Here is a 27,936-nt window from a genome sequence, read left to right as displayed (position 1 = left end):
TTGCGTTGAGGGCCTCAAGAGATTTTTTATGAGCCATCGTACACTCATCCCATACTATCAATTTACATTCTATAAGAACTTGTGCCTGGCCGCTTGTTTTATTTATATGACATGTGGGATTTTCTTGTCGGGAAATATTAAGTGGCAACTTAAGGGCAGAGTGGGCTGTTCTTCCTCCTTCCATTAATGTCGCTGCAATACCTGAAGATGCAACGGCTAGAGCAATTTCTCCATGAACCCTGATTTCAGCGAGAACTAAATTAATTAAAAATGTTTTTCCCGTGCCACCAGCAGCATCAAGAAAAATGATACCTCCTTCTTGTTTATCTACTTGATCCATTATTGTTTCGTACGCGAATTTCTGATCTTCATTAAGAAGTGGCTTTTTATCCGCGATGTATGCTTCTAAGTCTAAGACATTGTAGCTAGTTTCACGTATATAATCTGGATAAAATACACCCTGTTGATCTTGTACAGGTGCAAAAAGATCGAGTTCCACTAAAGTCTTGTTAACCATGGTGATACACTTTTCCTCCAAAATAATCAGTTTTATTAAAAATGTCGGAGTTAAACGTAATATCCAATGTAGGATTTTCACTTCGAACTTTAGCCAGTATATCCTCACTCATTGATTCTTTATATTTTTCCCGTATTGTTTTTGGGTTAGATGGATTACAGGAGGTTATTATGATGGCAAATAAAATTCGGATTTGTCCTGGAAGAGAAATCAAACTGGCCTCTCGCAGTGAGTCATCCCAGTGTTGATCTCCTTCTAGCAACCCTAAATTCTGGCAAGCTTCTCTGAATGTCTCACATATTTCTCCGTTTACCGTTCTTAATTCTGCAAATGAGCGAGGTCCTCTAATGGTATGTAGAAGCATTCTTAAAAAATAACATTCGGCGTTGTTAGGATGGACTGTGTAGACTCGGCCCAATGCGTCACATGAATAAATATTATTCTCAGGATCAAAGTTGCCCATTTTTCTTCTACAAAAGACTTTCCTTGATGTATTCCACGTATAATATCTCGGCAATTCTGAATACAATAGTTTTCTTGCAAAAGTATCCTGCTGGCATAGTTGGAAAAATGCTGTTTCTATGACAGCAAAAAGTAAACAAATTACATACATACAAACAAACACTCTCCTTTATATATATAGATATATACATATATATATATATATATATATATATATATATATATATATATATATATATATATATATATTAGCATCATCATTACAGTGGAATGTGCTAGTCCAGAGGATAGAGCACTAGACTACTGACCGGAGGGCCCGAGTTCGATCCAATGGGACACCTCTTCGCACGGTCAACTTCACCCAAGCTGTGTAATTTTTAGGGTACTGGATATTCCTGAGAAACCATACGCGATGCAGGGAAAGGTATTGGCCCCCATTATCACCCTGATTTTTGAATTTCACAATCTGTTTGGTGGTAGTTGTTATTAGGCCAGGCGACTGACAGCAGAGGTCATTTGTGTCAGAAGGAATAGGAGAGTAATCTGGAAGTAGTGGGATGTTTTAGGGCATGGATGAATGGTGGAGAGAAACCCGGCGTCGGCATTAGCCTGCTCTTAACGATAAGCGCTAAGGTGCCCAGAATTTAACGTCCCATCCGACGGACGGTGAACTCACTACAAGTATCTTCACATAGCACCCCGAGTAGGGTTCGGGATACCACTGAAAAAACTGGGATTGAACCCACGCCCTCTGGGTGGGAAGCCAGTACATTAGCCACTTCCCTATACCGATTCCCAATCCGTCGAACTTAATACTAGGTGACCTCTGCCCTCACCTATAAAGCCACCCTTCGGGTTTTCATTATTATATGTTATCTATGGTATTCTGTGGAATGTTTTGCTTTCGCTGGCCACTCTTATTATATACCATAGATAAAATATAAATACACATACCACAGAAGTCAATGGGCTATTTTCCGATTAACTGATCATTTCAATAAAGGAGTGGTGGTTTTTTGCTCTAAATCTTTAAAAAATTTGAATAAATTAGTATCTCATGGTCGCCTTAATTCAAAAAACTTCAGCAAAAAATGTGCAGGCATTGACTTCGTTTGAACACGGGGGAAAAGCTCGGTTTCACGAAATGGAGAGGGAAGTGGAGGAGGTCAAGGAAAACGGGGCGGACACAATCAAGGTATATAGTATGATCAGAGAGCAACGACTTCAAAAATTAAGAATGTAACTTCATTAATTGTCTATTTTCTTAGAATTCATTCCACGTTGTAATGCACGCGGGTTCGTTGCTGAACCAGATCCCACGCACGAAATACGAACGCACGTTCGAGGGATTGACACGAAAAAATTGCCAGGAAATAAATTACAAGTTTTGACGAAAAAAACTCAAATGGAACATAAAAATGTGATTAAACTCCTGTCAATCATCGATTCATTGGCATAAATTCACCCTAAACCCATTCACGTTTTGACAGATTTCGAGCTGCACTTTTACCAGACGCGTTCGGCACTTCAGCATAAAAGAATCGAGAGGGATGTCGTCAATGATTGGTGACAACCCAAGTGTCACTTGGAATACATGGAAGATAATTGGAATCGTCGAAAATTTCACTTATTGTCCTACATTGCACTGTCGGAGATATTTAGGTCTCTTGAGGCCTGTTAATGAGAACTGTCAATTTTACTTTTTCTATGTGCATCTCTTCGTTCGCGTGGTAAATGGTGAAAGTTTGGTGGCCGAGAGAGAAATTATCATCTCCTGTGTTTAGCGGATGAGCGCGCAGTTAGTCACATTTCTTCGATCTTTCTCCCAAACAGCATTTCCGTTTTTCGACAGTGAAAGGTGTGCAAATAAGCACTCAAAAAAAACATAATTTTCACAGGGCAGTTATGGTGAACTCTCATTTCGGATGAAAAACGAAAACGAATGGCACAGTTTCAGTAACATTATTTTTCTTAGCCATCATCACCGAACCTATATTATATCCTTATAGGGAACACGTTACCCAGAGATAATGCCTGAGTGTAATATGACCAATAACAGTATCTATGGGATCCAACTCCAGGAATGATCACAAGTCAAAAATCCATTCCTATTATCAGATAAATTTTGATAGTGGTGTTAGAGAGTAATAGTAGTAAGAGAGTTTAGGTATAATCGTGATTCTTCCGGGATTTTAACAAGATAAGGTATATAATTACCACTCAACATAAGGAAATGTAACAATATTACCAACGAGAGAGTTACGGTTGCGTAAGCAAAAGGATGCCCGCGTAAAAAAAAAAAAAAAAATATATATATATATATATATATATATATATATATATATATATATATATATATATATATATATATATATATATATATATATATATATATATATATAGTAAACATATGTATCACCAATCGCACCAAAAACTCATTTTGTTGATTTTTTGACAGTTTCCCAGCAACACTCAAAGCGCCCAATAATTTAAAAACGAATTTCCGTTTCCGTATATCTTATGATTTTTCTAAAATATAAATGGAATAGCTAATGTGCTAGTTCGTCTTTTCGAATAATGGGCTTCATTTTCCACACCCAAAAGCCGCAATTAAACATTTACATTTATCATTCATACACTCCGAGATAAAAATTGGTAGCATTTATATTCGCATTTTGCATAAATATTTCGTTTCGTACTTCATACAATCTCCGTTGAAAGGCAAAATATATTTAAATGAATTTGAATTTTGATGATATTTTACCCTGCTCAATCTCAATAGAGGTGTATTGAGTTTTCATAAAGTCGTCAACTTAGTATTGCTATCGGCGAATTGATTCAATATTTATCAAAAACTGATAGCAAGGAAAAACAGTGCGGAGGCACATACCAACTCGCCAAAAATGAATTTACGAACTTTTAAAAACTTACATTAACATCTCTGGTTCATAGTAAATCCTTTGAAATGTCCTCGATTCAGGTGGGAATTCTTTTATGCCCAGACTGCCATTCCTGGTTATCTGAAAGAAAACTAAATGGATTAACTTTCGCATGAAAAGACTTTTTAATTTTGCACTGTCATTTATCGAAGAAGAATGAAGGAAGTTGATTGAGAAGCCATGAAGTCTCACCTTTTTCTAAATATTATTCTTTGATCCAAAAAGAATCAGAAATAAACAAAATACGAGTAGCTACGCGAAGAAACTTCAATGAGACCCTGGTATTCACTGATTGTAGGGACCAAAGAAAAGATCTTTTGTCCACTGTCTTGAGAAGATGGCACTAATTGGTCAAGAAAAGTTAGAAAGTCTCTGTAACCAAGGTTAATAGCAATCAGTAGATTAGGATATAGTTTCCATGGTAGCCGAGTGAAACAGTCTTAAACTCTGAAAACGACTGCACAGTCGATGTTAAAATACTCTTCATGGACCACCCAAAAAAATGACTACTAGAGGCGAGCACAATTATAAGATCAGTGAGCGTAAGTTCAAACTGCAGCAACGACGTGGATAGAAGGTAAATGAATTTCCTGTTCAACTGCTGTGGTAATGTTTTGAAAAATAACGCTTTTTTCGAGAGAAATAGATTCCGAATTTAGGCGTGATAACATTGTATACAAAACTGTATTATCCTGTTGATATGTTGCGATTCATTTTAACAAAATTCATTTAGTCATTTCCAAACATTATTATAGATGAAGTGTTTGCAAACTTCATTTGAAAAGATGCAATGGATTGATAAAAAAGAACTTCGTCCTAATGTTTCAACTTATTTTTGGGAAATATTAGCGAATTATTTTAGTATAATTTATCTATGGAATAATTTATTTGCAAATCCACTACACAAAATTAGAAGCAATCAGACTATTGGAAGCTCAGGCTAAATATATGCGACTATCTATCCACCAATGTGGTAAAGAATAGCTTTAAGTAAGCTTAGCGGTACACCATATAGGAGAAATTCTATCAAGCATCTAGTTGCAAACCTTTTTGTTAAAATTGTTTGAATCAGTGTTCTAGCAGGATAGTTCTGGGAGTAATGAATAAATAATTGAAGATAATTACTTACTTTTCCATGATAAAGAGCTAAGAAAAATTGCATTCATTCCTGAATAATGAAATAATTCTTCCCTCTGATTTTTTTGGAATATAACTGTTTTGATTTGTGGGCAATAACCATTTTTTTCCTTCCTGAATCACTCAATTAACAAAAATCTGGTATTAAAAAGGTCTGATTAAAATAATCTTTTTGAATGCATTGAATCTGTCCACAGGAAAAAGGACATACACATTATTTGCACCCACGGACAAGGCCTTTGAATCTTTTAGTGTCGGAGAAATGAACAAATTGCTAAAAGACAGGGCCAAGGCAAGGGGGATTGTAGCAAGACACCTGGTACCTGGTGCACTATATACATCTGGAATCCGTGATTACCAAGTGAAGTATACCATGCAGCAAGGAGTGACTATAAAGTTGCATAGTGAAGCAGGTTAGTTCTCATCATTGTATTTTGCCAAAAACAGAATCAGTCATTGGTGTATATCCATATTATAATTGTATTAATCATAATATTATCACATTGATTATTCATTCTATTATCTTATTAAATGATATTTTTAGGCAGAGGACTAGGCCAAATGCATATCTATCAAATGTATAATATTCATAAGTAATCAATATTTAATTACTTTTGTTCATCCTCTGGTTTTCCTTAGAAATGGTTAAGTTTATGCTTAAAATTCTCCAAGATTAATGAACCTAATCAAAGATCAAATATGAAAATCCATAATCATACGGTGAAAGAGAACAAAAAAAATCTGAGGAAAGATCATGAAATGGTTTCCAATGATATCAATACACAGCGTAATTACCATTAAGGTGGGTCTACCAGTACTGATTGGATAAAATAAATTGGTACACTTGCCACCAGTTATTTATCATAACATAGGTGGAATTTAATATAAGATCCATTTGGCTCAAAAGTGAGTTAATCATATGTACCTAAATAACCAATTTTGTTCTAATACATTTGTATGTTTGAACTATTTCCCATCTTTAAAAGAATTAAGGCTATTTTGAATCAATGGCATATAAGTTCAAGTGCAAAATAATAACATTCAAAAAAACTCATTACACATTGGTTGAAAATGCTAGCTGGCTGAGGAATTAGGTCTGATATTTTTCATAAACAGGAAAATTGGACCTACAATAAGAAGCTTCTTGTGAACCAACTGGCTTATATGCTTGACATATTGGCAGGATAGGCCATAGCTTAATAATGAACATTTCTGTTGGCCTTTTGGCCTACTGGAATGAATCTCATTCTTTCAGGACTCTAGAACAATGAACATTTCAGAGAATAGTTAATGGTAGCACACCTCCCTCATATTCTTAGTAAATGATTCCCTACTAGTACAGTACTGCAAGTGCCATAAGAGATACTTACCTCACAAATGTAATTCACGGTGATGACCATACTCAAGACCTCTAACATAATTATCAACTCTATCTTCTCATTTTTATCAGAGTTTTCGAGTCAGTTAATCATTCTAGATTGTCTCTTCCATAGATAAATACCATTTTGATATATTGTTTTATGTTGTTTATTTTCTTTGAAGTCCTATACCCCATTCATATGAGTCGGAAAAAACACCTAAATTAATTGGTGAGGAATGGTAAAGGGTTTTAAAATTCCATTCCTGGGTACCAAAAGCTACAGCAAACCACTCCACACCTATATTATAATGAACTTCCATGCTATAAACCAACCACTTGAATTATCACTTTGCTCAGTACATCCACATTGCTTCTTGAGATCTGTGACAAAAATATTGGATGTTTTAGGACATTGGCAGAGTTTATAATACTTTTAATTAGATATCTAAACTTCTGTACAAGTAATTCTTGGCAAGGTTATTTATAGTAGTTTTAGTTTTTGGCCTGACATATGTAAATATCCTTCAGTTAGAAATGTAATTGTTTGCTTCCAGTATAAATAGAATTGTCATTATTTGGTGGAATTTTATTTTCTTTAAATTTAAAAAAATAAATTTATGTTTATCCTTAAATATACGTATGTATCTTCAAGTCAAAATCTGTAACTAAAATGCACTACCAAGGAGGCACTACCTCTTGCCTTTCATCTGTAACTCTGCTCAGTCATTCCAGTGCAAAATATTAATTTTTTCAATTATTCTAATTTACTTTTATTTTTCTTGCATTTGGAAAGAACTTTTACTTTGAATATTTTAAGTGAATGTTAACTATTCAATATTTATGTTCACAATCTATTTTCACTATTCATATTTGTTGTGTTTCTCTTTTATCCATCTAGGCCAATTGAAAATTAATTCATCCCATGTCATTGCTCAAAACATTCCTGCTACAAATGGAGTGGTACATGCCGTTGATACTCTCATTTAGCATATTTTCTTTGAATGCATGAATGTGATATAAAATTCGAAGGCATAACTTCAGCAATCAACATGTAACTTCATGTAGGTAATCAGATAATTAGGTACTGATGTTGTGTTCAAAGAATTTGAAAAAAACAAACTTGTATATTATGAACGAATGTCTGTTTCATCCTACAACAAATTCACATTTGTGTGAACTTTTCATGGAAGTCATCAATAGTTATTGTCTCATTTGCTATGAACTTAACAAAGTTTGGTGGGGCATACATAAAATTTGCATGGTGAGTCTTGGCCTGCATGCATTCAATGTTTGCTTATTTGGTCATGCAACACCATGCATCTGTCAAAAGAGAAATAATTATCTACTCCATTCCATTCAACCAAAGTTAAACATAAGAGATCTTATGGAAAACGGCATTTATGTATGAAAGTTCTGAGTGAATAATTGTTATAATATGTATCATCAATTCCTATGTAAATAAATAAATATTAAAACAATTCTATGAAATTTTAGTAAAAGTGAAAGTGTTCATTAAAATAACATTGTCAAAAAATGCTGCCATTTTAATGTTTCACAGTTGCAGTTTCATTAATCCTTTATGTATGAAAATTAGACAAAATACATTTTTAAGTTTTTTTCAGAAGTCCATAATCTCTGGCACATGCATTCTATCGTATTTGAGCACATCGAGCACAATGAAGTAACAGAGGCTTACAACAAGTAGTTACATATAGTAATAATTAAGTAAATATTGCCAGAACAACTTCTACTTCTATATAACACAACGTCCTTTTATCAAGGTTCATTATAAATTCATTTATGAATATCCATCTATAATATAGCCAGTGTTACATTTAATTAAAGCTGGAATGTCAGCCTAGTAAAATTTTCTAGATCACTAAAATGCATTCTATACACTTTGATATGACAGATAGTTCCGACTCCTTGGATACCTTCTATGCCTACAATTGCTAAGTTAATGGCATCAGCTTAGGCATATCAAGAAAATTAATTATAATCTCCAATAAGACTTGTTTAACCTGTGAGTGTGTGGTTTCCTACTTAAATCTCATAAATAAGTAGGTATATGATTTTACCTAACTATGCACATTTAATAACTGCTATATTCAATTCATTAAATTAACACTTTCTTGAATTTATAAAAAGCTTTAATATTTTTTTATAAACTTGAAACATTAGTAATACTCTCATATGGAATCAAATACCACATTTCAAAAATCAAAACTTAAGAATTACAACAAATGTCAGATCCACCATGGAATGATTTGTATGTTTGCTTTCATGAGAACAAGCCTCATGAACCTAACTGTCCAGTTTCATGAATTTAATCACAGACATAATAAATGTTAGGGAGATAGATATGATTTAAAGTAGTTATGTTCACAATAATTAGTAAACCCTCAAAACTCATGATTTTAATGCTCATATATATATTATATATTTATATATCTTTTACTTTTATTATTTTATACATGTAGGAGCCTATTTAATTTGTATAATTTATGTACCTAGTTGGCAGAGTGCTTTATAATTCATTTTTTTTGGTAGCACAATGGAATATTTATCGGCTCAATGTACAATCATCAAAAATGCTCATCATTGATATTTACTCTTTTAAATAAGTCTTGGCATTATTGGTGTGTAGGTACTTGTATTTGGTGAAATTTTGAGAATTTTGCAAGGCATTAAAACCCAACATTATTGAGGGTATACTGCTCATCCATTGTTTGATGACTTAAGTTATTAAACATACATAGCATTCAATTATTATCACTTAATTTTGATCTTGTATACATCTCTTAGGAAATCATAATGCCCAGCTAAGTCTTTTAGCTCATGTTGACATCAGTTTAATAGGTACCATTCACCAAATTTTCATTGGCATCAGGAGATAGATTTTTCAATTTATAATTGATTTGTTGAAGTTATATTCTTGAAATATTGGATTTTTCATATTCATTATTACCGTATGAATTATATTTTCATACTTGCTTTACTACTTGTGAGTTGATTCTCAAGACTCAATTATCTGAATGGAGCAATATATTTCACCATCACAACTATCAGGAACCAAAACACTAAAAAGTTCACACACACAAATAACATTAGGGATCATTCATAAATTAAGTAAGCAGACATTGTAGGAAAAGGGGCCAAACCATTGATTGTTATAACAAGCATTTATAATAATTAGGTTTGATTATTGGCTGGTAAAGAATGAAAATTAAAAATTTTTCAAATGGAAAAATCAAGAAAAAGTTTTAGAACTTTCAGAAAATGGACAAGATTTATTCAATACCATGATTTTGCAGAGTTTACATAATCTAATCGCAAAGAACTCCCTAATTGAAATTTTTGAAAATGCTGGTGTGCAATATCTTGCAAAAATGCTCAACAGAGACTAGTGCTTCATGTACCACTGGGGGTATGGCTATTTTGAATCTTATTCCTTCATCATCCATTTCTCTGGATACTTCTGATACACTAATTTTCACATAGTCCTAGGTACACAAATTTCAAAGTATAACTGCAACATATTCTCAAGAAATGTAAATAGAATCATACTAAAAGTCTTTTGAGATTGAGGAAGAGTGATTTGAAACATAATGGCAGTGTTTTGATGGAAAAAGAGTATTGGAAAGAGTGTCCTAAAATGGCTTACTTGATTTGAAAATTCCCCCTAAAGTATTTCTTCCCTCACATGTAAATTTTGGTAACAATGTCATACCCAGCTACTTCAACAAATCTATCAATGTCACAACACCATTTCATACAAACAACATTATGCTTGGAATACAAACTAGCAGGTTGTCACGTGCTACATGGTGTTCCTATCATTAAAAAAAATGCAATAGTCAGTACAAATTAGAGCCATATATATAGTACCTTTTGGTTGCTGAATTTTGCCAATAAAGAAATACTTTTAGTCCATTTTTTTAAATAAATCAATGAAAATTAAAATCCCTTCATTTAATTTGATGGTAAAACAAGTTGTAACACTATAAAATAATGTTCATTCTATATACAAATACCGCATTATCGATTAAATTTAATTTCTTTTTTTTTAAATTTAGGCATGTCACTATAAAATCTGTTAACTCAACTTAAAACAATATGAGATGTTGATCCTATTATCCTAAGCAATGGCAAATTTCATGGCAATTTTCTACCATTTGTCCCCTCACACCATATTCACTAGCCTTATATGTTAGCTCCTTTTCATTCCTGTGTTAGTGAAAAATTCTTGTTTTTAAATATCAGCACATCATTATCTTATTACACATGTTGAAGTTTGAGTTCCTTCCCATTGTATATGTTTACAATGTTATTTTATGCCAGCAGAAATTTAACTGTAGACATGAATTTGATTTCCTCAAAAATCTTCAGCAAAATAATTAGGTTATATTCAATCTAATGACAATTCAGCGCTATTGAAATCATAAAAAAAGAGTTCCTATACTGTTTTGAAAATGCTGACTGGAAGAATACTGATGGAAAAAATATTATTTCGGAGTACACTTTAAATTAGTCCATGGTCCACTGACTGTTACCTGAGATTGTTCAGAGCTAACTGAAAGACAATAGATGATCATTGCACTTTTTAGCTGCCATCATTGTTTCCAGTATATACAGAGCTCATCCTACAAACCATACACATGACTTTTTTCCGCAGGCATATTTGAGTGAAATCCTCAAAACTCTAGTAACCATCTCGTATTGACAAATTTCAACATTCATTGGCAGTAGTAGGCAATTTATATTAGCTGCGAGTGTTAGAAATGTTTTCTCCAATATAGCATTTATTTTGACCGGAAAAATCCTCCACAACAACCACTGATTTTTCCCCATTTCACGTCCCTCATTAACACTCCAGTAGAACAATTGGTCTTTTCTATTGTCTTTGGAACACCTAACTTTCAAAGAAATGAGCTGTGGATACAAAGATTCAAGACAATATTTCATGCCATGAGAAGCTTCTGCTAGATTTATAAATCCATTTGATCATTAAAACACCAAATGATGTATAGGTAGGTGAAGCAGTTATTAAAATTTTACTCATAATGCTCATTATATCACATGTATGACCAATTAAAAATGCACAGTAGTACGTCCTGGCAGTGCTAAAGGAACTGTTTACTTGTTCCATCCATATATACACTCTATTCCAGTTATCAGTCATTAACAAACAACTACAGCAGACTTTTTTCTTTAGATACCTACTATTTTAATATGTCACACTGGAATGATAAATAAGCACAGGGTTATTTGCACTTGCTCAGGGGCAGGCACTCATGACAGGGGTACTACTGGGACTAGGTGGAAGGGGTGGTGGCTCACACTTCTCTGACATGAGATTAAGAACCCTTTCAAACTTGGCGTGCCTCTCCGAGGACTCCACGGTGGCACCCCTAGAGCCCCATAGGAACTTGAGATGAAACTCTGTCCTGAAGGCATCCATTAGGAGCTGATCGACTTTTGGGGTCACGACCCCATCACCACAACCGCCTCCACTGCCCAACACAATCTCTGCATTTCGACGGAAGGCAGCGGCCGCCCCAGGTGCTCCAAATTTTCTTGATGCCTCAAGGTGCGAATGCAGGGTGCTGAGACCAAAATCAGCGGAGGATGATTCCCATGGCTGAAGACAGGAGTGACGGTAGAGGTGAGACCTGGGGCCCTTGCTTTCGGGTGTTTCGTTCGGTCCTAGGCCTTCAGGGGCAATGCCATTGAGATCATCGAGGGCTCTCTCATGCAGGAGGGCAATGGGGAGGAGATGGGGAATGGTGGTGTTTGGTGCTTGGGGGTTGGTGCATTCATTCATACTCTTGAGCGTAGGTCGTAGCTTAGCCTCAAAATTGAAGGCACTATCTGTATGGCGCTGACGGAGTACATGCCACGTTGCAGTCAACCTCTCCACCTATTATTCCAATGAAAAAGATAGTTAGCGGTCTCTTGTTTCAATTCTGCAATATGGACAAAACCCTCCTTACCAATTTTTATTTACTTATTGCTTGCAATGAAAGTATTGAGCATTGGAGAGAAGTGTTTGTGTCATGCCTGACAATTTAATTTTTTTTTCTTTTTTAATGTTCCCCAAGTTTAAAAAAAGGTAAAATGGCATTGTATTACTCCAGTAAATGCATTTATCATTGTATTACCTTAAATTTGAAAATAATGAATGGAGAAAAATATTTTTTCAAAAGTAGGTAGTAGACATGCTTCATATTCAAATCAAAAAATTACTAGCTGCCGACATCACACATGGATGGATCCATTTTATGAAACTCGTGTATTGTCCACATAGATGAACTGGTACTTCATAAAATCTCCCAAAAAATAGTTTTTAAATTGTTATAAAAAATGCAATGGTAACTTTAGATATTTTTACCTGAGGCATGCACAGGCCCATCATGACAGCACAAAATCCAAAGAGATTTCCCAAAGCAGTCTTAGTTTCTACAGCAACTTGAATCCATTTATGTAAGGCTTCAGCTCGTTCCTCTTGAGTTGGACATGTGAGGATGGTCACAGCGACCATGAGCTTCAAACACTCTGTCCTGTATAGAAATAAAAAGTGTGAAACTTAATATCCACTTTTTGGCACACACAAAAACTTAGCAATACGATATCCATGAAGGTTTATGGAAAGCAATAGCCCCAAGAAGGAGGCAACCTATTTCACAAATGGGTTGATTGGGTAACCTTAAGAGTTATTTGATTACCAATCTGATCTACCAATTTTTTAAGCTTCAATATTATATGATTTAACAGCTTTAAGTAGAGAAAGTAAACTTGTGGACATATAATACACAAAGATCATGAGGTTGTGGAATGCTTGGCTAAGAAATATTTTCGACCTTAACCAAAGGAGCTTTAACAACATTTAGGTACTTTACACCAACTTTTATGACTCTCACTGAAAACATACAGGGTCTTTCCCAAAATATGCTGAGTAAATCTGAGGAAAAAAATATTTACACATCAAAGTATAAATCACTAAAACTCTTCAAAATAGCACCCTTAAGCATCATCAACACACCAATGTCACCACTACCTATGCCAGTCACAATATGTTTACTCGAAGGCATCAATTGCAACCTCAGGATAGGTACCTTGTCACAGCCTCTTTGACATTATTTAGAGTTTCAAAATGGATGACTTTCAACGTTCTATTTATTCCTAGGAACAAAAAGAATTCTGATGTAGCCATATTGCACTGGGCTGTAGGTCACTTACACAGCAACCCAAGAGATCATGTGAGATTGTCACATGAGTGGCCTTCTGATCTTCCAAGAGCACCTTGGGGGCCATCTTGGCCCATTCTCATGGCTAAATATTCTGTAAGTGCGATGCACTGTGCTTTTTGGAATATTGTACTCTCCCCCTAACATTCTGTCACTCAGTCATCAATTGGAATTGAACATCTCTCTCACTTTTTGCACATTTTCATTGTGCTATGTCATTGATGAATGTCCAGGGCATTTGTCAATGTCAACCTCCTCTCTATCCTCTTGGAACATCTTCAGCCAGCGGAAAACCATTATTTGAGCATTGCTTCATCTGCCAAACCCAGTTTTTCAAGCTAACACAAAATTTTATCGCGTATCTTTGCTCCATGGAATGTGGCATTGTGAATTTGTAGCATGAACCTCAAGCAAGGGTCTAGATTAGCAGCAATCCACTCATTGTAATGGCACACAGACATCCAATGTAGGTCACATTGCTTTCCCAGCAACTCCCATCACCTTCTCTGCCACAAATCAAATTTCACTCCAACCATCTGAGTCAGCGAGAAGAAATCATTCTAATTTTTTTTGGGGATGACCCTGCATTTTAATTGATTGGTTGAAATGAGATATTCCTCTAATCAGAAAGGATAAATATGAATAAATAAAATTAAGTTGATTTTAGGTATGTCTACCACATAATGTCATTTTCATTTTAATTTTTAAAATATGGTTTCATAAAGAATGTTTTACCCATTAGTAGTAGAAATAAATTAAAATAGTAACTAATAATTATGGAATATAAAAATAGAAATCAAGGTACATGACCCTTGTCTGTGGAAAAACCATTGGCACACAAAGGTTCACAAACTCTTGTGTAGTGTGTGTTGGGATGGGAAAAAATAAGGAGGCTGACTAGGGCAGAGAATAAACAAAAATCAAAAAGGAGCTTGAAGGAATTAAAAGCAGAAGGATAATTGGGAATTAAGAAAGGGAGAAGAAAGAAATTAAAGGAGTGTGCTCCCTACAGAAGCTTTCGGTGGGTAGCAACTATGACTTGCATACCCTGAAAGGAAGGTAAATAAATAGCGCTATTGCCATGAAAAATATTTGACATCACCTTGAATTAAAACAACAATTTAACAAATTTTTTTAATGAAAATTATATGACATACCTTTCGACAAGATCCACTCTCATTTGGTGGCCATGAGGAAGCGTGACTAGTTCAATTCCTGAGCAGACAGCAGGGCCTCCAACTTCACCTGGCCTCTTCTCGTACCCATCCCAAAGACAGCCGCTGCTCTCACCCCCATTCCTACCATTACCATTCTCCACTCCAATATCTCCCTCCCCACTCCCATTTGTTTCATCCCCGTTTCCTTCACCAATTTCACTCTTCGGTTCAGCATTCTACGGGAGGAAGGACATATGTTGAGTGCATTAGCATTGCATTCCGTAAAATGGCATGATGATGATCATGCTTATGTTATTTTGAGATAAAACAACTGAACAAGATATGTTTTTACATCTTTGATTGATATCAATGTTGATAATGGCAATGGATATACTTAAAACTTTCAGGCTTCACTTTGTGGAATTATTTGATGTCCATTTTAACTGAGTTAGTAATTTTTCACAGTACAAAGCGTTTCACCAACTTGCGGCATTATCAGGTGATGATTCCACAAGCCGGTGAAATGTGTTATACTGTGAAATAAAGTCTGTGGAATATTACAAACTCATTTAATATAGATACATGGCAATGGAATTAGCAATTTCCTACAAACAATGTTAGAAAATTATTTTAAGCCATTATTGAAGGATTATTAACCAACTTTTTCCCAGCAAGGGTACCTATGAATCATTGACATAAAATTTAGTTTTGTGAGTTTTAATCGAGCTGGTAAATAGTATGCTATCAACACAAAGCTGCTTTTTATTAGCGGCATTTGCTTTAGGTTGTTCATCCCATTAGAAATATTCATGGTCATTGCTATTAGCTTAATATTTAATGCTACAGGTATTACAACATATATTTGAAAAGTAAGATCCATTTTATAAATTACAGATTCAGATGTGATGTAGTAGAACTGTCCCATTATAACAGAGATGAAGACTATCACAATTTTCCACTTAATAATGATTTATGCCCAACTAGTTTTGATGCATTACATTAATTTCAATTGAAAGAGGTGCACTTGAAAATGGTGTAGCCCATCGGAACTAGTAAAGATGCATTTTCTTATATGAAAATATTGGCAGGTCACAACAAAATTGCAGCACCATCTATTAACTGTTTTTGAAGCAACTGAAGCCATTGTTTTGATTTAGTAATCGTATGCCTGTTGGTGAATACAGATACCATGTCCATTAAAATTGTTGCTCCCACCAGTAGTGAAGTGCATGCTGTGATTATTTTTTTGTGTGTGAAAGGATCGTCACCTGTCAAATTTCATTGGCAGTTGTGCCTAGTTTATGGGCCTACAGTAATGAGTAAAGGAAAGGTTAGGCAATGGTGTCAACACTTAGCTACAGAAATATGCATGATGAAGACTGGAGTGGTAGGTCCAGTATTCACACTGATGTAATTATTCAACAAGTGGACCAAGAACTGAAATCTGATTAAGAATGCTCTTGCTGATAAATTTCCTCCAGTTGGACATATCACTATTTGCATGATTGTTGTGGAATATCTCAGATATTAAAAATTGTGAGCAAGACGATTGCCAAAAATGCTTACAAACCAACACAAAGAGCAAAGAATGTTGAGTGCATGAGCACCTTTGTACAATTGTCGACAAGACAGAGAGGAGTTGAACTTTAACCTTGGGGCTCTTTCCTCTTCCTGCAGTTAAAATGGTAGGCTATGGTTTGAAGACAAATGGGAACTCAAGAACATTGTTCTCTCAAGGTTCAATTGCCAGGTGGTGAACTTCTATGTTAAGGGATTGAATAAGCTGGAAGATTTAAAAGTGAAAGATGATTATGTGGAAAAGCATTGTAGTTTTTGTATAAAATTAAAACTATCAATATAAATGACCTCCCTTTTTTAATGCACTAGTCAATGCTAATGATAGAAGAAAGGATAAGCTAGGAACCTTCTCCTTTTATTTATGTAATCCTCTTAATTTAAATCCTCTTAATTTCATTTCCACCTTTGTTCTAACACTATATGATAGTTAAAGTCTGACATAATGTGAAAAATTAATGAGAAAAAGATATGTTAAACAGAATTGGAAGAAAATTATCATTTGGATGAAAAATTGATGGGATCATGAGTCACAGTACATAAACAGGCAATTGTATATGCAATTTAAAAAAAGATTTTTCCCCCTCTAAAGTAAGTTCACTTCTTCTTCTAACTCATAATTTAGCCATAAAATGGAATGCTTTTTTCTAGTCCAATTGAAGTTGGTAAAAGATATATCATTAAATGATTTTCATGCCTTTAGAAGAATTTATTGATAAAATAGTGCACTTATTTTTTCATAACCCTTAATTTGTTTATTTTCATTATAAATTACCGAACTAACTTTTGCTAATTTTTTTGTCCTCAAAACATTGACTGTGATCTTTTGTCCTCCAATATTTTAATACATAAATTAGTCAGGAAAGTACAGTTTGACTAGAATTCAAACAATTTATACTGAAACATACATTCCAACAATGCCATCATAAGACAAGCAATGAAAGATGATGATGAAAGTTTGGAAAGAAATGAATTACTCCTCCGAACATTTTAAAATCATACCTATCAAATTCTGAATTTTTTAATATTTCATATCTTTGACCACTTATTCATAAAGACTAAAATATAATAGTCACACCAAATGTAGATGAAAAAGCAATCATTAACTGCTTATCAGATCATATTTTTTTACATAAAATTACCAAATACATGTTTTCTATGTGAATAATTATGATAATTAGCACTAATTGTAGAAACATGACCCACAGCATATTCCCAGATAATATGATATGCTTTATGTGATGAGTCAGGAATATTACCTGATTTATTTAATTGATGGAAGAAATACTCCATCATTAAAATTTCCCCAATTTCCCGACTGCGTGTATAGAAAGTGCCATTCATGAAACACACCATCTTGTTTATTTAGAATTCCTTATTTGTTGACATTGTTGTCGTGGATATAAAGTGGGAGCAAACATAAAAAAGTAAAAGAAAAACTTTTTCTTGATGGAGAAATATCTCTAATTCCATAAATGAAACAAAGGTAATGCAGAGTCTTTGATTCTTTCTTTGTTATAAAAAATGCCATTCCCAAAACACATCCTGTTTATATGGAATTCCATCTTTGTTGACATTGTTGCCATGGATTTAAAGCGAGAGCAATAGTAAAAAAGGTCTTTGTTCTTTATTTGTGCATTTCAAATGAATTTCCACTAAGTATCAGCCTCAACCATCTCTCAAACCTTTGGTTTGATTAATGTGGTTTAAAATGTTTTATTTCACATGAAATAACTGAACTAGAAATGGCCTTAAGAGGAAGAAGCTCAGGAAGATTACCTTGAAATCACAAGGGCTTACCACAATAGCACTTTTTAACTTGATAAAAATTTATTACTGGCCAATTGTCAATTTGTGGCATCATCTTGGTATAATCATTGGAACAGAAATATTAATATTGGCTGAAATCACTCAAAAATGATTAATTAATTCAGAAAATTCCTTGCAATTTTCATCCAGGATGGATTTTGGCTCTTTACCGTACTCCTACAGTCAGTCTCTGTGATGACTACATTAATTTACCTTTGGTGTAGTGGGTGTGCTGATATCCTCAGGTGGCACCATCAATAAAGTGTACAGATCAACGCGCGTCAAGTGGTTTGCCAATACTCTAGGTCCAGTCTCTTTTAGCATAAGCCTGACACCTCTCAGGGCTGTCGAATCTAAAGGCTTGTTCTCTAAGCTGGGAAGGAGCAATGTCTGGAAGTTTTCCAGGTCATATGCATTCTGATGGGGCCAGTCTCGTGGTTGTGTCTGCACTGATTGCATCAACGCTGCTTCTATCTCCTCATAGGAAGGTGCTCCAAGAGGCATAGCTGAAATAAGAGGAAATTCCATACCATCAAAAAAAACAGAGGAAAAATATCACGGACCAATTCATCCTATGAGTAAACTCAAAATAATTCCAGGATATGTGACTGATACTAACTCATTACCACTACATTAAATGAAGAGTAAGACATTGAATTTTCAATACTGCAAACCATGTTTAGATTTCGAATAATACTGAACAAAATTTATTAGCATTTTTGTGAAATCTGAATGTTTTTTAATGGGATGGAACTGCTGGTGAATCAAATGAACTTGAATGGAAAGGAATAATGAAAAGCATGGCATTTTACTATATTTTTATATAAGTGACTATATTTTCAGCAACTAGTGTGAAGACTATCATGCAGATTTTTTAAAATGCCATTTAACAACAAGAATAAACACATTTATATGAATGGATTCTATGAGTGACTACCAGAATCATACTTATAATCAAGAATAAAATGACCAGCAGAACACATTGTAGCAATTAACAATTCCCAAATGAAGGGAATTCCCAAAAGAATTCACTTCAATGAAAATCAGATGCAAGAAACCATAATATACCTTTACAATGACACCCTTGATTAAAATGATTTATTGAAACAGTGAGTACAAATGACTGCAACCATAATAAACAATTAATTCATACTTTTAATGAAATGCTTCATGTGGAAGAATGCTGCAAAGTAGTATTTCATAACCCTGTATCATGAGTTATCATAGGGTATTAGGTATATTATTAACTGCTGAAAAAAATCAAGTAAGATTGCTGACAATGAGCTTTCCTTACAAATAGAGAGCATTGCTCTCCTCCAAATCAAGCAAAAATGTTGGTAAACAGCTACCATCTTCACCTAGCAGCTAAGAATCCAATAAGCCAGGTGTTTAAGGCACCATCAAGCATAATTAACAGTATTTCCAGGATTAAAAATAGATAAAAGTGTTAACTATCAATTTATACAGCTTGCTTTAGTATGTATTTAAGTACTCACCACTGGCTTTTGGCGCGCAAGTAAATGAAAGTTTGGCTCACCGTCCGATGGCGCTATTGGAGCAATCGGTGGCATTTGGGAATGCCGGGGATTCCTTATCACGACGCCGATGCCCCTCCCGGGCACTCCCTGCTGGCCTTCCGCCTCCACCGAACTCTGCGCCGAGTCCCCGGAGCCGTTGCCGGAATCCGAGCCGGAGGCGTGGTGCACCCTGAAGGCCGCGTGACCGCAAGGTATCTGGGCGATCGGGGGCACCCCCTCGGCCGCCGCGTCGCCCGCCGCCAGCGGCGGGGGCCTCCCTGGCTTCGGCGGCGGCGTGCCGTCCTCGGCCCTCGGAGGCCGCGGTACCTGTGGCGGGGCGGTCGGCGCCGAAGCCCTCCTCTCCGGTCGGGGACTGAGCGCGGGGTCGCTGGTGACCCGCACCATCTTGGCCCTCGCGGGGGGCGGTGGCGGAGTGGATAGGGGATGCCGACGGGGGTGCCGCCCGCCCCCGCTGCCCGAGGCGCGGGGCAGGGAGTGGGCCGAGAAGAGGGGGGTCGCCCTCGAGGGGGCGTCGTCCGTCGCCCCCGACACGGAGGAACCCAGGACACCGTCTGCGCTTCCGCCGCCTCCGCTGCCTCCGCCCCCACTGCCTCCGCTTCCTCCGCCGCCATCGTCGTCGGTGTTGCACGTGGAGCCAGAGTTCGCGTTGCCGTGTTGGTGGGCCCTCTTGGCCGGGAGGCGGGGGGCGGTGGCGAAGTGGTGGTGGGGCGCGGAAGGGATTGATGGGCGCCTCGCGGGTCGCGGGGGCGAGGGGGACGTGAGGTGCGGGCCGTACTTGGCGGCGTAAAAGGATAGGGGGTAGAGACGATTACGGGGGGTCAGGATGCGTGCACCGGACGCCTTGGATATGGGCTTACCGCTGCCCACGTAGAAGGTGATGAGGTCCGGTACAGTGTCGTATGCGTCGTCCTCGAACTGGTACTGGACTCTTTCGTATACGGTGTCCGCCCTAATGGCGACCTGAAAATCGGGAGAGTCAATTTAAAACAAAATACGGGACACTGCGCCATCTTCCATCATCCAGTTTCCCGGTCCATTCGAAGGATAATGTCCTCTTCAAATGAAAACAGAGTGAATACGCACTTGAAGTATGTAAATCGCCTGAATTCCAGATACATCCAGTGTGTTCCAATTATGCTTTTTCAATAAATTCCATAGATTTTTGTTTTTTTTTTCTTAAATTCCAACTTCTTTGTTTTCTACCTCTACCAATAAAAATTTATTTCATCATTTTACGTCAATTCCTCCATCTTTCAGCTCTAAAATACGTCTGGAAAAACATTGGTGATGCTCATCCATCCACTAATTTTCTCAATTTTTATTCCTCCCAAAGCCACAAAAAAACTGATCTGCGACTCCAAACAAAAATAAGGTAATAACAGGTGTAGATTCAACTCCATAATTCTATATTTCCACAAATTAAATGGTAACTTGTTAAAAACAATGATTAGAGGAGAGTGTTAGGGTTTCTTGGCTGAATTGAGTGTATTAGGATTAAAATAAATTAGTAAAATCGCAAGCATTACGCAGCTATATGTTTTTTTAGTCTTGGAGCTCTCTGGCTCTTAATGTAGTACTACTGTTGTTAAATGTTGCTGTTAAACCGTCCCCTTTGCTTGAATTTTTATTTGGAATTAGAAATCATTGCATTAATTCTAGTATAATATATAGTGACTAAATGTCTTGGAGACCCTCGAAGTGAAAAAAGTTTTTTTCCATCCTTCTTCTTGTGGAAATGAACTACTCTTCATAGAGTAAATGACAAGACTATGCGAAAATAGCAATTCATTAAGGAAGATGATCCTTTCTTGGTTCCGAAACAAATTTAAACGTGTGAATGTTTGGAACCCATCCATGACTCGAAGGACTCCTTCAATGTGATAAGTTTATTATTCAAGTTAATCAGCATGTGTGGAACATTTTAAGCGAAATTAATCCGTTGGTTTACAATTCACCAATGAATTTCAGCCAGTTAAAAAAAACACCAATTTTATGGGTTGGTAATGCTGATTAGTCGCGGATGGTGTTGTTCATGTGTTGCGGATTATCTCCAGGAAACGACAATATTCTATTCTTCCCGCTCGTCATAACGTGCAACCTTGCGCTTTCGTAAAAATTCAACTATTTTCTCAAAAAAAACCCACGTGCGCTTTCACCTCTGAATGCTGCATTCCCATTCCAAGGTAACTCATGTCGTGTTCGAAATCGCGAATATATTCCGGGACACGTTCCAAAGCGTTGGTCAAGATCATTTCGCACCGCATTCATTCCCCATTCCTGCATCGATTTATTGACCCTCACGATCGAAAATTCCAACAGTGCGACAAAATACGAATCCTCGACCCTGAAAACAGCCGCCGGTCACGCAATACACCTGTACAAATCGAATGATGGCTAAGGACTCCCCCTTGCCAGAACGGAGACCCATGCGCTTGATGCTATATCATTCTTGGCAATGTTTTAAATATCTGTAGTCTTTAAACCGTGACAAGGAATTTATCAGACGGCGTTCACGGACTCAAAAAAAATATATATACGGAGTAAATATGTTCCAAAAATATCTCTGATGCGCGTATCACGTGTCGTGCCCGCCTCATTCGCCCCATCAATTTCACCCCGAGTCACTTGCCAGAAGGGACATAACCGCTATTGACTTTCGCTAACCTCTTGCGATTGCCGACTGTTAGCCTCTCCTCGAAGTAATGCGCCCACAATCTGCCCGCCCTGAATCTTGTGGAAAAATTTGCAATCTAATACATATAAACTCCCTCGAGCGACATAAAACCACAAAGAAAGAAAAACACCGAGTCATCTTCCAGCTGGCGTAAAATCGTGCAAGTTTGATTACCGTTGCGATTATCTTGAAACAAGTGTTTCAGAAACTCGTATCAATTAAGTGAAGAATGACCGATGTTCGAGATACACACATTAAGAGAACGAGTGCATCTCCGGAATATAATTCACTCAGACCTCGCTCAACTTTTAACGAAGTGAATTTTCCCGTGAAAAAGTCTCATCTTTCAACTTAACCAGATCCTTATCAGGCCGGATGATTACTTTCATTAACACGTTTTGTCTTTTCTCGTCTCGGGTCGAAAATGCGCGCGGGCAACTTAAAAACCTAATTACGATGCACCTCCAAACTCTCGTGAAGAACTTCTCTCATGCCACTAGTAAAATAATGTAGGACACGAAAATGCAGGGTGCATGGAAACCTACGACTGTTCACTGTGACTTTGATACTTTTTAGAATCGCCGACACAGATAGCGGAGAGTAGAGTGAAACTTCTGTGCGCCCCTCACAAAATGCACAAACATTCCCGCGCTGTCAAAGGCATTGCTATTATTTATGCTTCGCCCTACTCGGCCGGCCGTACACAAAAGCCTCGAACTCCTACTCGACTTCAGGGGAAAGCTGGAGGCTCGCCGACGTTAATGACTTGTCTTTATATAAAAAAATAACACTTTTAAGAATTCCACAGGTTGCGATAATCATCTTTCTTCAGCGTGGCGCTCGGAACGAGCGAGAGAGGTTCATTGTTCAAGCGGCGCGTGTCACTGGGAACAAGTGATAATGAGCGTCGTGAATATTCATCCGCTACACCACCCCCCCTCCCCTTCCTCCTCCCCCACCTTCCCTACTCCCTTTCCCCTTGCACAGCTCCCATCATTGCCAACGGTCCTGCTTGATATGCCCCTCCAAAGATTTAATGACGCGCGATAATAAATCGAGGGGATATTAAAGCCAGACGGCGAGGAAGCTCGTGTTTTACGCGAATTCCATTTTACCCTCAAGCATATGTCGCATTTAAATGCCCTTTCTCTGCCAAAGAGCACCCAGATTTACGATCAGAGTCGTGGATCGCTCCTGCATTGCACTCTCCTTGCTAAGGAAACCTCCTTCTTCACCTTGATGCGTGGGGTGAGTTAGTGGGGACAACCTTAAAGACGCTCTCCTGCTCGTTCTCTTACCTTCAATCGGGATGAACACGTATCGAGAAGGCACAACGCGAAACTCTTTGCGTCCCCTACTAATGGAAAAGATGACGTAAGGACAAATTACTTTAATTTCCCCGTGGTTGTGGTCACATAAAAATTAGGGATCGTTACAATTCGTGCCCGACACGTAACGATCTGGATTGCAAGAAGTTAAAAAAGAAATGACGCATTTTTTTATTTACAATTTTTCCACAAAAATTCGACGCTAATGAAATACTTTTTGACCCATTTTCTTATCTTCTTCATTTTTATTCTGTATGTTTTAACGCGGCAGTGCACACGATAAAAAGCGGACACGAATTCGCGCAGAGCTGTCGTCATTGGTACGCAAATAAAAGCAGTCAAAGCGACCAGGTCAAAGAGTGAATTAACTCTTGTTGCTCGGACTGCTATGGGACACGAGTTTCTGCAACAGTCAAATTGGCTGTGGCTGCTTTACGAAAAAGAAAGTTAATGGTAGCAGTTGAGACACTATGATGCTACCGTCTTCAATAATTAAATTGTCGCAAAAATGAAAAAGTACTCAGGGGGCTTCAACTCCCAAAAGAGAAATCCATTGCTGACCCACTGATATCTCATTTCAAAAATCGTGAGTATTCGGTCCAAAAAAAAACCCTATTGGCTCTTAACGAGTTACCATAATTAAATAAGATCTTTTTTTAGCATTTTACGAAATAAATTGACGTGCGCATCTACGATTCAACTGTGCATCCCGCAAAATTAACATTTTGATGCCGTAGCATGGTCAAAAATTACGAATATCTTATTCTAAACGGCATAAAATTAACCTGAGATTATTTTTCGTGATGAATGGGATTCAATCTTGGAAACCTTGCGATTAACACCTATAACACCAGACCAGGTGTTCAGATGATTTATGAAGAAAATATGAGTGAATATGATTTTCGGTAATATTTTTAGTATGAAGCAGGCAGGATTAGCTTAAGAGTGGCGTTGATGTCGACTCACACAAAAGTCGCGGGGCAGAGTTCCGCCTGGGCCTTGGGCGTGGTGATGATTCAAGTGCAGGAATAGGTAATTATGGCACGGAAAGTCTTTAGGCTGTTGATGGACCTAAAAGAAGAACACTGAAGTGGTTAGAAAACGCAATTGGTTTAACATTAAGGGATAAGCGCACACATCCGAAACGGCAGGTTGCCATAATCGAAGTTGTCCGTTTACACCGGTGGCGTAGGAAACGGAGGTCTGCCGCTCGTCCCTCCCCCAAAAACTTGGCCTCGTTGGTTCTTTTACCGGCTTTTGCACTCCAAAAGAACATTTGGAAGATGCTTTAAAAAGTTGCTTTGACGGATTCATCCGTTGATGTTAATCGAAATGCAGGAATATTATTCGTAATTCGTCTCACAACACCTTGTTCCTTTGAAGAAGCTATGAATTCATCGTTTGATTGAGAGGACGCCTCGTTAAGAGTAACGGGGTCGAAGCACTTCAGCCAAACATCCAGTAGATCCGGGTTCGAATCCAGGTCAAGGCGGAAGATTTATTTTCCAACTACAAAATTCTTGCATTTCGAGTTTCATGATGTAGAAATTGACAATCATGGCAAATTTTTAATGACTCTTTCATACGATAAAAAAATAATTATTTCATTTACCAAACGATTGAACATCTTGTCTCACTCATTGTCGAACTGTACCCCTAGGCGGTCCTTCTCAGTGAATTCACGTTTTTTATTGTAGGAAAGAAAAACCATCTCAGTTAAAAACCATTCCAAAGGCATAATTGTTTGACCGACAAACTCTTCAGGCAAAGACAAACTCTCTTCGGGCACGCAATGTGAATAGATTTATGTCTCTAAACAGTACGGTTATCATTCCTTGCCAATTCAATTGTGAAATTTCTCTAGTATTGTTTTTTTATCGCCGGAAAGGACTTGATTTGCATCGGGTAGTTCCAAAAGTGATTTGCATTTCACGTCTGCACAGACAGAGGAACATACAATCATAAAAGGATTTATATTGTGGATTTTTCATGCTGCACGGTAATAAAACAATGGTAAAAATAAGAAGAACGGAAGAGCTGATTTGGAAAAATCCATCCTTTCGACTGCATTGAATGGGCTGTTTAATACTGCGAAGCGAGGGACATTAAAAAATTAATTAGCCCATGTGCTACTCATTTGAAAGTATTGAATTTCCCGGAAAACATTGCTCCCCCCCCCCCAAATGTCATAATGCGACAATGAATCTCACTAACAATTTTTTCAATCATGGAAAAGTATACTTGCTTGCCAGTATAAAACAAGTAATATCATTAATGCTCAATCAATCTGGGTGCCGTATCAATCATGGAAAAGTTTAAAAAATCATTTGAGAAAGTTAAAAGTAAAAGTAGGAAAAAACCGATTAATCGAATTTCGATTAAATGAAATATTTTTTTGAATTATAACCAGCCATTTAATTGTGAATTATCATCTGTGATTCCGGGGTAGGCCCGCCAAAAGCACTTTTATTCTAAGGAGAACGAGACACTGCTGATTTACGGAGGGCAGAATTATGGTTGCATCTCCACGGAGAAAGACAAAGGAAGGCACGTATGGACACGCCTGTACGTGGTAGCTCTATCACGCAACACCACGCCAAACTGTACCGCTTTCTGTAACCAACTAATTCCTCACTAAATAAAATAAAAATTTCAAATTCCATACGGTTAAAATATTATCCCTCGTGAAAATTAAAGATGTTTTTTTTATTAATACGGGTAGACATTTTGGCGTAATGGTCACAATATTTCGACTCAAGGTTTATTATTAATAGAAGAACATTTCAGAAAAATGTTATAAGGTTTTTTGACTGCATGGAGACAGACCGAGGTTGAGAAAAATTAAGAAGAAGGAAATGATGCAGAGCGAACTATGTTCTCTTGATACTACGTAGATGGATATGGTCGTTGGGTACCGCCTAAACCTCAACTTTAAATGGTGCATTATCTTAAATAAATTAACCACTAAAATGCTCATCAAGATTTTCAAACAAATACCAATTTCAACACGTTAAAATTAATTGAAATTTGAGGTATATAAAAACAATTTCAATCTGGTAGATGGTGGTCGCAGGAAGTCTCATTAATAATGAGAAAGCAAAAATGTAACGACACTTCATTTCCGGGTGCACGGTCGCTTTGATTCACCATGACGTATCAAGTCCATCGACAATCCTCATTCCTTAACCGGGAATAATGAGTTTCGAAGCAACGAAAGTTTTGCATTCGGCAAACGGAGATTTACGCCACATTTCCGATCTTTAAGGAATTAAAAACGGGGTGGGGGCAAAAAACGCTTCTTTATTTGAACTCACAATCTTAACGATTTTTCAATAAAACAAAGTAGCAATGTTAACTTCATAACTGGGTGATCTGGAAATACTTCGAATGTATCTCATGAAAATGCCCATCAATCAGCTTTACACGCAGATCCAACACTACAAGTTCTGCACAAGTATTCGTGCTAATTAATTTTACGTATACCTGAATGTATATTAGATTAGTGCGTTTACATTTAGAACAAATATAACCTGGCAATTCTAACCTCATAAACTATTTCATGGATATGGAAAATAAACTTCCCAAGAAATCAAGTCATCCAAATGGGAATTTGATAAATTATAACCCAAAAAAAATCACGACATGAAGAGAGGTTACAGGTCTTGCAGACTCTCGAATAACCATTCTTCATATGTACTATCGCTTTATTTAGGAACAAATAGTTTTACATGTTGACTTATTTGTTTCGTGATAGCTTCTGACTTGATATTTAAAGCTGAAGTTAAACCTCCAAAAAGCATAAAATGCAAAGAGAATTTCACTTGTCGCAAAATTGTTTTTTGAAGTTTATTCTGCGCTCACAATGTTATAAAACTAGAGTTTTTGTTATTAGGGGAGGCGACCAACAGCTGAGGTCAGTTGCGCTTGATTTAATTGTATCTGCGAAAGATTCCACAATATTTGCCAATCGGTGTAGCATTCCATTGGGTGAGAAAGCTTCGAAGAAACCGTGGTTCAGAGGACAATACATTAAAAACCAAACCAATAAAGACGAATAGACAAATGTCTTTATCCTTGATGTCCACTTCTGACCTCTGCAATGAGCAAATACGAATGGCTACTGTAATGGATAGTCCATCCAGAAAGCAATGGGGATAATTGAGATTCAATTGCGGTCAGGCACATTCGTGGTA

At 36.9% G+C, this 27,936-nt stretch overlaps 3 protein-coding genes across 3 annotated transcripts in view; 1 reads left to right on the top strand and 2 right to left on the bottom strand.

The window, feature by feature from the left end:
• RabGGTa (Rab geranylgeranyltransferase subunit alpha) overlaps positions 1-2,114 on the bottom strand; it is a 105,107-nt gene extending 102,993 nt beyond the window's left edge. The window contains exon 1 of the mRNA XM_071594623.1: positions 2,111-2,114. The gene's annotated coding sequence lies outside the window, so the exon portion shown is untranslated. The remainder of the gene's footprint in view (positions 1-2,110) is intronic.
• Positions 1-7,857, top strand: part of LOC139696012 (uncharacterized) — an 87,745-nt gene extending 79,888 nt beyond the window's left edge. Inside the window, exons 6-7 of the mRNA XM_071594624.1 lie at positions 5,253-5,468; positions 7,314-7,857. Coding sequence (XP_071450725.1) covers positions 5,253-5,468; positions 7,314-7,402 — 305 coding nt within the window. The 3' untranslated portion in view covers positions 7,403-7,857. The remainder of the gene's footprint in view (positions 1-5,252; positions 5,469-7,313) is intronic.
• A 752-nt stretch (positions 7,858-8,609) lies between these two features.
• The window catches only part of LOC139696025 (breast cancer anti-estrogen resistance protein 3 homolog), a 190,805-nt gene continuing 171,478 nt past the window's right edge, over positions 8,610-27,936 (bottom strand). Inside the window, exons 3-7 of the mRNA XM_071594639.1 lie at positions 19,741-20,701; positions 18,417-18,709; positions 14,820-15,055; positions 12,807-12,975; positions 8,610-12,335 (exon numbers count right to left, since the gene is read on the bottom strand). Of these exons, the coding sequence (XP_071450740.1) occupies positions 11,694-12,335; positions 12,807-12,975; positions 14,820-15,055; positions 18,417-18,709; positions 19,741-20,701 (2,301 nt within the window). The 3' untranslated portion in view covers positions 8,610-11,693. The remainder of the gene's footprint in view (positions 12,336-12,806; positions 12,976-14,819; positions 15,056-18,416; positions 18,710-19,740; positions 20,702-27,936) is intronic.

The sequence above is a fragment of the Hetaerina americana genome, unplaced genomic scaffold (genome assembly GCF_022747635.1).
Source record: "Hetaerina americana unplaced genomic scaffold, ioHetAmer1.1.p SCAF_65, whole genome shotgun sequence".
Taxonomy (NCBI): domain Eukaryota; kingdom Metazoa; phylum Arthropoda; class Insecta; order Odonata; family Calopterygidae; genus Hetaerina; species Hetaerina americana.
Note: the sequence above shows the minus strand (reverse complement) of the source record. Positions and strands in the feature narration are given on the sequence as shown.